This window comes from Styela clava, chromosome 8 (assembly GCF_964204865.1).
Source record: "Styela clava chromosome 8, kaStyClav1.hap1.2, whole genome shotgun sequence".
Classification (NCBI taxonomy): domain Eukaryota; kingdom Metazoa; phylum Chordata; class Ascidiacea; order Stolidobranchia; family Styelidae; genus Styela; species Styela clava.
The window spans coordinates 2,104,892-2,115,747 of NC_135257.1; the positions used below are offsets into that span (position 1 = coordinate 2,104,892).

At 34.0% G+C, this 10,856-nt stretch overlaps 1 protein-coding gene and 1 long non-coding RNA gene across 2 annotated transcripts; both read right to left on the reverse strand.

Moving 5' to 3' along the window:
- Nucleotides 1-6,180: 6,180 nt before the first annotated feature.
- Nucleotides 6,181-6,937, reverse strand: LOC144425613 (uncharacterized). Its single transcript, XR_013477550.1, has 3 exons — nt 6,881-6,937; nt 6,597-6,763; nt 6,181-6,487 (listed from the first exon to the last, which is right to left on the reverse strand). It is a non-coding gene; the product is annotated as an uncharacterized LOC144425613 (long non-coding RNA).
- A 187-nt stretch (nt 6,938-7,124) lies between these two features.
- On the reverse strand, nt 7,125-10,856 carry LOC120345979 (uncharacterized). Its single transcript, XM_039415601.2, has 8 exons — nt 10,456-10,856; nt 10,250-10,333; nt 9,941-10,015; nt 9,558-9,641; nt 9,220-9,345; nt 9,004-9,144; nt 8,501-8,730; nt 7,125-8,323 (listed from the first exon to the last, which is right to left on the reverse strand). Exons 1-8 carry the CDS (start codon nt 10,757-10,759, stop codon nt 8,132-8,134), a joined length of 1,236 nt encoding a protein of 411 aa, XP_039271535.2. The 5' UTR covers nt 10,760-10,856; the 3' UTR covers nt 7,125-8,131.

Here is a 10,856-nt window from a genome sequence, read left to right on the forward strand (position 1 = left end):
ATAAAAAAAAATATCTTGTTGTATCATACATTTGTTACATACATCATACAAAAAAACAAATACCAAATCAAATTTATCACAGATTACATCGATACTTCTGAAAGCATGGTGTCACGATGGCCTAGTCATGGCTGCCCAACCCGCGGGACGCATGCGGCCCGTTCTTGCATGAGTTTATAGGCAAATTCGTAAAATTTTTAGTATTTTATTTAGAACAAGAGTTCTAAGAGCTGTTGTTCTTTGACACTTTTTGGACATCTAGTGGAAAATCTAAAAAACCGCTTTTCTCTTTCATTACTGGACCGATTGCTTCGAAATTTTTACTGGTTAAAGATGAAATTTTTCTCCAGAAGGGTATTACTTTTATTTATTTCAAATATTTCTGTTAGCTCTGTGAGATTTGTTTTTGTTTGCTATGACGTCACCGAACGTTCTGCGGACGCTAGCCGACACTCCTCTTCTTTTTGATCTCGTGCCATCGAACGTCGATGGTTCGGAACGAAGTCCTTACGGTACTTTGCTAGTCTTTTGCTAAGGAGCAAATTACGAGAAGACAATTATGAAACCTAGTTCATGTGAAAAACCACAGTAGCTGAACAATATGGCGTTTCTAAGTTACGGCATTGGAAAATTTGACTGAGTATGGCCGTTGTTTCTGGATGTTTTATGATTGTGCCACTGACCCATTCTTTGTTCTTACTCCGTCGAAGAATAGAACTCGGAACAGAGTTTATGAGATTGGATGATGATAGATTGCACAGAAAAGAGGCAAAATAAAAAAATATGATCAAAAATTGAAAATTTTGAAATGTACAGTATAACCAATAATTGACTGTCTTCATATAATTATGCATGTGTATCTTGAGGATTGGTAATGGCTAATGCTGTAACTGTATACTGATCAACTGTGTTTTATATATATATCAATATAATAAAAATTGAAGTAGTAAATTTCACATAATCATTCGAGCCTGTTTTCGTGTTATCTGGATTCTAGTTGATTCATTACGTACTTTCGTTCCAAGTAATTATAAATGTACAGGATGCTCAAATCATTTCCGGAACTTCTATTTTTTCCGCTTTCATTATGACCAATCTAACGGCAACCTGCACTGCGCATTCAATCCAACTAAAGGATATTGTGTAATACTGTGGCCAATAATAAAATAGAATTGAATATTGCATCATGCTGTGAAGCCATTTGTCTATTTTATTACTTCTAGAGCTCGCGTCCATCCCCTATTTTCTCGAAATTAAAAATTTACGAATGAAAGTTTATTCAGCACACATTATAAACTTTTTGCCAACTTTGTACTGGGATGTGGAGTAAAATTGAAAAAAGAAGCAAACACAAAAGTTTCTCTCTCTCCGTTGCATAGATTTTTCACATTTAGCGGCGACCCGAAAAGAAAATCCATGGTGTTTTTCCTTATATTTTAGTCATTTTAGAAACAACATTCTTCAGTCTTAATAATCACTTACTTATTTCAGTCGGAAATTTGAGTTGTGTATTCACTCCTTTGTTTATATTTATTCAGCTTCTGCGTGTCCGCACAGATGACCGCATAATAACAAGTTTTTTACACCGCGTACACTATATCCAATAATCGACGTCCTTGTGGCACATGCCCTAATCTATATTTACTTATGAGCATTTGTGAAAATATAATTTAGAGACATATTACCGATGTTCACGATCTAAATACTCACATCAATCTGACGAAAACAATCAGCCTTGCGCAAATCGCACGAGATATAAGCGACTTTTCGGTCTTTCACATTTTATTTTACGATGACGATAAGGACGATCAAAGATGACACGAGATCATATTCAAAATGAAGCTAATTTGAGTTGCAAATTAATTCCTCTAATTTTCCTCAGCGTCTTGTCGTCGATGATCGCTCAGTAGCTTTCGCGTTTGTCGAACGGAACGCGCAGTTCCGCGAAAAAAGAAAAAACTTAAACATCGATGTCCACTAAAGCGCAAGACTTAATATATGCGTGATGAAAAAGAACCGATATTTGGATGTAGATGGTCGAAACAATCACGCCAAAATCACGAAACGTACTTTAGCCTAAATAAAATACTAAAAATTTTAAGAATTTGCTTATAAACTCATTCAAGAACGGGCCGCATGCGTCCCGCGGGTTGGACAGCCATCGCTAGGCCATCGTGACACCATGTTTGAGATGTATCGATGTAATCTGTGATGAATTTGATTTGGTATTTGTTTTTTCCCTTTGAAGCTTTGGGTGATGACGCCATCAAAATTAAACATTGCGCACCTTATGGCGGTTCCGCGATCACATTTCAGCCATCATGGTTTGATTCCATGTTTTTATAAAAAGCGGACTATTGCATTATTTTAAGAACTTCCGCCCTCTCCACTGAATTTGCTTGGAATAAAAAGAACGTAGTCAACAAATGTATGATACAACAAGATATATTTTTTATATAACCGCTTTTCAGAATTGCAAACTTTACTCACTCAATATTTAACAAGGAGTATGTGCATTTTATGCTCTGAGCAAGCAAGGCAAACTTTGCTCTTTAAACTCAGCCTATAGTCAAACCCGATCTCCAAAATTTTTTTTTTTCATTCTAAAAGTGCACAAATAATGAACCCAATACACCTCTGTTCAATGTTTTACCACATATCTGTCCGGAGTTTATGAGATTGAACGATGGTACAATGCATACAAAAGAGGCAAAATATAAAAAATCTTGATCACAAATGGGAAATTTTGAGACATTTAAACGTTGAAAGTGCGTCATTTTCTTATGCGCCACAAAGAAAAAGAATTTATTCTTGATTTTCTCACTACTTTACAGTAAGTTAAGTGTTTTAAAAAAAGAGAATTAAAAAAAAAATAAAATCAATTTGTGATGAACATATTTCGGATTGATTGTAAGTGAACTCAGGGGGATAACAACGTCACTCTATGTAATATAGATGCTGAGTGATAATAGTCGATAGTTCGAATGAAACTAGAAGCGGAAACAATTGGACTGTCTGCTTTGAGCTCATTTATATTAACCTGGTGTGAACGCAGAAAACCACATATTTTAATCCAGCTGAATATTTAGGAGAACCTGTACTAAGCGCGACACCAGTAATTAACAACAACATTTATGATTGGTGGGCAACACGACCTGAATTATCTAAAAGGCAGTCACGGGAAGATGTGTTAAGTTTTTAACATGAGCAGGAGATACCGAAATGAAGTCCGTAGTTGATTTGGTCTCAGATTAACCCTCGTATTCTTTATGTGACTCTCGATCGTTCTTAGTAGCAGTGAAATTAAACTTAGTCAATGCAACATGTGTTCTATGTCGCCAGTGATGTATCAAAATGTATCCTCCAAAGTAATGACGCACATCGTTGGGGAACTTCGGCAGATACCTCTTTGTGTTTAACTGTTATTATTTTTATTTTATCTTTATTATTGCGTTACTGACCAAGGTTTTCATACAAGTGACGCAGAACGGAAGTGGAATAGCTTATATATATACCAGGCCGTAGTAATAACGCGTCACCAGAAGGCATGTAAATTTCAGAATTTCGAAGCGATTCGAGTCAACATCCATTGATGTTGAAGCAATTAATTGATTCGAAGCAATTAAAAAAAAACAGCTTGATTGTATTTAAGAAATAATAATAACTCAGAAAACAAGAGGCGATGGACGCGGCGCGATATCGACACAAAAAGTTTCTGCGGTTGTTTTTCCCCGTTTGTTTAAAGCGTTTCCCAGGTCGTAACACTCTCGGTAACCTCGTTTCAGAGGAACTAATCGCTTAATTAAATTCGCTTAATTTAGTTCGAGTACATAAAATGTTAAGAAGTTTTACAAATATAATATCAACCAATATAATATCATTATGATAACAAGAGAGCTATGCTCAAATATATGGACACGTAGAGTCACATAATTTTGATGACGTCATAGCGAAAAAAGAAGTAATAGCCTTCTGGAGAAAATTTTTATCTTTAACCACTAAAAATTTCAAAGCAATTGGTCCAGTATTCGAAGAGAAAAGCGACTTTTTAAAAACGTGTCAAGCGGTACTGAGTTAGCAGTCAGGCAGCATCTTACCTGTACACTGTAGGCCATATACGGTAATTGATCACAGAACAGTTGTTCCCTTGCAAATTTTATGTTGTTTACACTTTAGGACAGATAATTGATCACAGAACAATTCTTCCCTTTCAAATTTTATGTTGTTTCCAGTAGACTCTCATCAAAATAAACAAATATAGTAGGCTACAAGTGCTACAACGCTTGCATTACTGCACTGGTAGGACCGTGAAAGAATAAGTTACGGTAATTTCATTGTGGTAAGACACCGGTACCGGCACCAGTACCAGTATCGTACTTACGTACTGAGCTACCAGTACCGGTTAGCAGTCAGCCAGCATCTTACCTGTACACTGTAGGCCATATACGGAAATTGATCACAGAACAGTTGTTCCCTTGCAAATTTTATGTTATTTACACTTTAGGACAGATAGCCTAATTGATCACAGAACAATTCTTCCCGTTCAAATTTTATGTTGTTTCCAGTAGACTCTCATCAAAATAAACAAATATAGTAGGCTACAAGTGCTACAACGCTTGCATTACTGCACTGGTAGGACCGTGAAAGAATAAGTTACGGTAATTTCATTGTGGTAAGACACCGGTAACGGCACCAGTACCAGTATCGTACTTACGTACTGAGCTACCAGTACCGGTACCGAACCTGTAGGTCTGATATTCCGTTCCGCATACGATAGGCTATAAAACTTGCATTGCAGCATTAGTAATACCGCGGAAGGAATAAGTCAATTTCACTGCGTTACGGCACCGGTATGGCAACTTACCAGTACCGACCTACAGTAGCTGTAGTACTGAGCAAGACAATCGATCGCGAAACCGCTTGAAATAAGTGTAAAACAGTGTTCCCATGAGTAAAAATAAATACCGCAAAATTTTGTATGAAATATCATATCTCATAGGATTCATATAAAATTTAAGAATAAACAAAAGTAATAGCCTTCTAGCGAAAAAATTAATCTTCAACCACTGAAAATTTCAAAGCAATTGGTCCAGTATTCGAAGAGAAAAGCGACTTTTTAAAAACGTGTCAAAGAACAAGAACAACAAGAACAAGAACAAGAACAACAACAACATAATATTGAAACGATCGTTATGTCCACTACGTGTCCAACAACATCATTGCATCATTCCCTTTTAAATTATAGGTCTGCGATGTTTTCCTCGTAACCATTGCCTATTCAAAATCATGGGGCAAACGGTAAAGAAGCTCATATAACTGGCGTTCATCATTAGAATGAAGTTGAAAAAACAATTTTATACGAAAACGATCGCTGAATTTATGTAATAAAAAATAAATATGAAACTGAGTGTAGCTTCATCTAACAATAAATAAATTGTCCCACAAAAGTCCCAACATATCGGGTATGTAAGGCATCTATTGAATGTCTCTTTCTACTAACCTTATTAGGTTCGTTAATGGTATTTAATCACAATTAATCCCGTAATTATTTCAGTTTTAAAGAAGGTTAACGATAATATGATGTTGTACTAATCAGAATCAAATTCGAAAATATTCGAATCGCAACATTCTGATTCGAAAATAAAATATTCGAAACATTCCTAGTCACCTGGCATGTTAGAAATAGTTAGCAACAAATGCATGGGAAACGGTTAAAGATAGAGCGAGTTGTCAATTTGACAAATGCAAAGTGCAGGCTGTTTAGGAACATAGAACTGAACTAAAGGTCCTCATGACAGTGTGCGATTTCTTTATATATATATATTTTTAAATTTTCTCCCTAATTTACTCAGTAATTAAAGTGAAGTCCGGAAATTGATACTTTATTACTTTAGTTATGGGCAAAGTTTTTTTTATTGGTAACTAGGTTCAATTAGAATAAATGTAAAGTTATTACAACGTCAAAAGCACCCCGTTTTTTTTATCTTTAATTATATATAAACTTGAAATTCACTACTTTAGGTATTAAACTGGCACTCCGTGTATTTCGTTTGACGGATTGTGATTGCGCATGCCTTGACCACTGTATATTGGAGCTTTATCAACGTAAAGGAATACATGTTTCCACTGTACGTATGCCCTTCCAATATTTGGCCTTTTTGGTGTAATGATCAGATGGCATTATACTTCCTGTCTAGGTTAAATAAAAAAATTATCACAAATATGTATAGCAATTTTATTTATAAATAATAATTTCTCCATAAAACTTTAATTGTAACAGTTGTTTGCATTGCTGATCGAGTTTGATAACAAAAGTAAAGTGAATATTTTTTCATCAGATGCACTACCCAATAACTCCAAGTCGCGTTTCGTTTAGGAAGAAATTGAATTGAGGTTATCTAAATCGATTTCCCTATTGAAAAAGTCTAAGTCAAGTTTTCTGAATGATTCCACTACCCTCCATGACTTAAGTGCCCACAAGGCCAATCTTAATAAAATAAAATATTATATTTTCTTACTGAAAATCACTCAAAGAAAATAGATTTTTATATTCATACATTTTATTGTAAAAGTTTAGAAAAAGATTCTATTCCTACCTTCCACTAAATTTTGGTCCTCGTTAACACTCAGGGGTTTTTCCAAATTTTTTTGTATTGTGGCGGAATGTTGCTTTTGATTTGTCAATTTTGTCTCTAATGCAGCAAGCTTCTTTTTCATTGTACTGAATGCTTGAGTTGATTTGCAGGTTATAGGAAACTCTGTTCTATCAAGGTGTTTAGTAATATCAACATTTTCATTTTTTAAATTAATTAGTTTGTGTGGATCGCAATGAACAATGTCGCAGCCCGGTTTAGTTGAACAATGCAGCACAGTTCCCTACCTGCATAGAGTCCAGTTCATAACAAATAAGTAGTAGACAATGATGTGTTGGAAATGATGATACATGGTAACCAACAGTTATCTAGGAAATACAGAAGATTTTCAGAAGGCGATGAATGTGTACAGCCTGCAATGAGTAACAAATTATAAAATCCCGCGTAATTACATTTTTGTTTCATTTTTGTTAGCATAGGTATTTCTATAAATAAATAAAAATAAATGTCGCTATTCATTTTCAGCTAAATTTTTCTGTAGAAATTCAATTGTATTTATTAAATTCTGTATCGATGTTACTTTACCTATAAATTTCACACTAAAACGGCGGAAGTCTCATTTCGGTTAGTTAGAGAGGGATTGTTATATTTATTCATTATTCAAGTAATAGAAAAAACGCCGTTGAATTCCTGTTTGATAAAATATCATTTCATTTATACTATATTTTTTAATCAATTTTGTTTGCAGTCTTGATTTAAATTATCATTGCTTTCTAAACTTTCCTTTCCTTCATTTCTCTGATTTGTTTTCATGCTCTGGACTTCTACCCTAATAATACTCTGGGCCTTTCAGTAATCTGTTCATACTTCAATATTTTCATAATATAACCTTTAAAACCCAATGGTGGACGTGACGTGATAATTTTGAGAGAATGAATTGCAAAGGCAATGTCAAAACTATAGTTTTGATATGAAGTTTTTTTGCCCAAGGCATAATAACCTCAATATTATCTTTTTTCTGGTCGCAACAAGTTTTATAGATAATGATATACATGCAAACAATTTTGTACGAATGCATTGTAAAATGATGTTTCATCAAAGGCCTACCGGCCATAAGTATAAGCGGGCATACTACTTTCAACTTGCAACACACCAACATGCAATGAAATAAAACGCGCGAAAGTTTAGATGTACAAAGCCTTAAAAAAAAACAGTCCATCACAAAAAAAGTATTCATTCCCCACATTTGTTAAGCATAATTTAGTTATCATACTATTTCATTTTGAAAATACAGTATATCACGGATTGACCAGAACCTACTGAAAGACCACATATGTTCCCTACATATTTCGCAATAAACTTTGAATAATATGACTTCTACAGCTTTTGTAACGTTAGGAAAATATAGATACATTATAGATTGACAGTTTGTATTTGCTGTGCCTAGCACAAGTTCTAACTGTAAGGCCTTTTAATTGAAATTGAGGCTACATATCCAGATCCCGATGCCAAATTTTATACTAAACACAACAAGTTATCTAATTGAAAAAGTTTTGGGTAATCATCCTCTGGCAAATAACACCGTTTCTTTTTGTAGTCGGGAGGCTGTTTCTCATTCCATGTCTTCTGGGATCAACAACAATAAAAACATTGATATACTTTGATATCCCCCATCCACCAAACCTTGTGTTCCATTTTGTATATGAGTTTGATGGAAATACTTCACGAGTCTAAAAAGAATAAAAAAGTAAAAAGCACTGTTGCTGCTTCAAAATATGTCGCGTGATAGGGTGATGATAGTAATAGAATATGACAGAATTTTCGGCAATATTTTACATCGTATGGTTTTGAATACTATTTTAGGAAATTCATGTAATTATTGAATTACCGTGATTTTTCAAACTTACTGTTGGATTTACAGTAATCCCAATCCAAGCATGATTGTTGGTTAATCCTTCCGGAGTTCTCAAGCGCAGTTCCTTTACAAATATGTCATATGTTGACTCGTCTGGAACTTGAGCAATTTTAGATTCTTTTTCCTGGCAAATGGATTCTGCTTTTGCAAAGTCCATATCCGCCTCGCTGTGTATTTTCATCCAGTAGCAATTACTTTCTATCAATATTTCACATTTATTTTCTGAAAAATGGATATGCGATTAGAAATACTAATAATTGTTTTAATTAGGAATCTGAACACAGGATTAAACAGAACAACACATAAAATACATGCCAAAACTAGATGAGTCACGAAAAACTATTCCATGGTCGCTATAAAGTAGACAAAAAAGTTCAAACAACTGGAACAATTCGATACGATCATTTTGAATCTAGCAACTAATCAGTAAACCTGACCCAACTTAAAGTATTTTTCAATACAGAATGTGCGTGAAGACTTTCGTTATATGCTTACTTGAGTCCGAATATATATCATTTAATGCTCTGGGAGTTGGAATCGAGGCAGTAACCGGAACCGAAGAAGTTTTTCCCGTTTCTTGTTCAAGTTGCTTTGGATTTTTCAGAGATATAACTTTTTCCTCAAGTGCAATTAATACTGATAAAAAAGTTGTATTTAATAATAAATAACTATGAATTACATATAATTATTTTCTTGATGAACGAGACTAACTTTTTCGAATTTGTTGATTTTCTTCCTTCAAGTTATTTAGGTCCACTCTCAGTTGCGTATTTTCGTTCTTTATGAAGTTGAACTCTGATTCTTGCACCTGCTGGGATTTTTTTACTGTATTTATTTCTATAAAACACAGAACATAATTTGGAGTTACTCATACCTTCGTTTGTTTGGTAAATACACGTCGAGACTATGTATTTCTAACAAGTGGGTAGCAATATCAGAGCATTTCCATGTAGACATTACCATATACGCTTTGGCCATCACATGCCAGAGCAACTTTGACCACACATTGCCCTTCTTATTGTTTTATGGATTGAAATAATTACAATTACCATTTTCTAATTGTTCATTTGTGCTTTTCATCTTTTCAATGGATGTTAGTAGAACAAGAAATGTTATTTTGTTGTTGTTTTCAGCTGTTTAAAAACAAACATATATATTACGCTTATTTAGTAATTATTTCAATATTTTATATGATACAATCATATGAACATATTTATAAGCATTCTAATACTTTAGAATAAAACATATTATAGCTTACATCGACTTCTGATTCTCTGATTTCATATGTTGGTACATCTTGTTAAAATTTACTTCTCTCATTGTAAATACTAAACGGTAAATATATTTTATTCATTTGCCATCACGATATGTGAACGGTGACCCTTGTGCATAGGGTATAGAACAGGGAAATCCTCGAAGTTGTCAAACTTACCAATTTTTGAGTTGTTCCGTATTGTTCTGATCGTTTCTTTCAATTTGGTTTCTCTTGATTTCAATTGTGTAATTTCTGTTATATGCAATAAAGAAAAAAGCTTGATTTCTATAATATTCTCATATTAGGAAAACAACTTATAGGCAATTCTGCGTGATGAAATAGATTGTTTTTATTCATTTAATAGCTATTACTACAGTTGCATTTTTGGTTAGTTAAAAATCTGCAACCTAATCACCAAATATAACATAAAGTGAAAATATAAATAAGTTGAACAGTTCATAGTTTCTGGAGGAACCATCAACTTACCATTTAGTAAATCAACATTTAATTCTTCAACAATAGAAACTTTTTTCTGAAAGTCTCTTCTAAATTGCAGAAGATCACTGGCATCTGAAAACAGTTTTATTCAATTAAAACTAAACATAATGCATCTCAGGCGTCAGTACCCAGTATAACAAATGTGGTAATTGAAATTATGGTATCAGTAAATATTGAATTTTGGTTTTTTCTACCTCTTTCTATCGAACTGAGTCTGGTTGTAATTTCCGACATTTCTGGGATCATATTTCTCAAATTGGTTGAACTGTTAACAATGTTCAACTGTTTCGATTGGCAAGTGATTGGGAACTCGTTTGCATTTAAGTAGCCTTCCACGTCAAATCCAGGTTCATTCCATCCACCAATTGATTGTGAGTCGCATTGGATAACTTGACATTCTGGTCTAACTGAGCAGTGAAACACTGTCTCTTCCTGGCCCCAGACAATGTCGTCCAGAATCAAACAAATTAAAACAAATCTTGAAATCGACTTCATCATTCCTTCATATTATTTAGATAGTCCCAAAATCACAGAATATCAGTCGCTAAATAAAAACAATTACTACATCTCAAATTTATTGCACATTCGTAGTCGA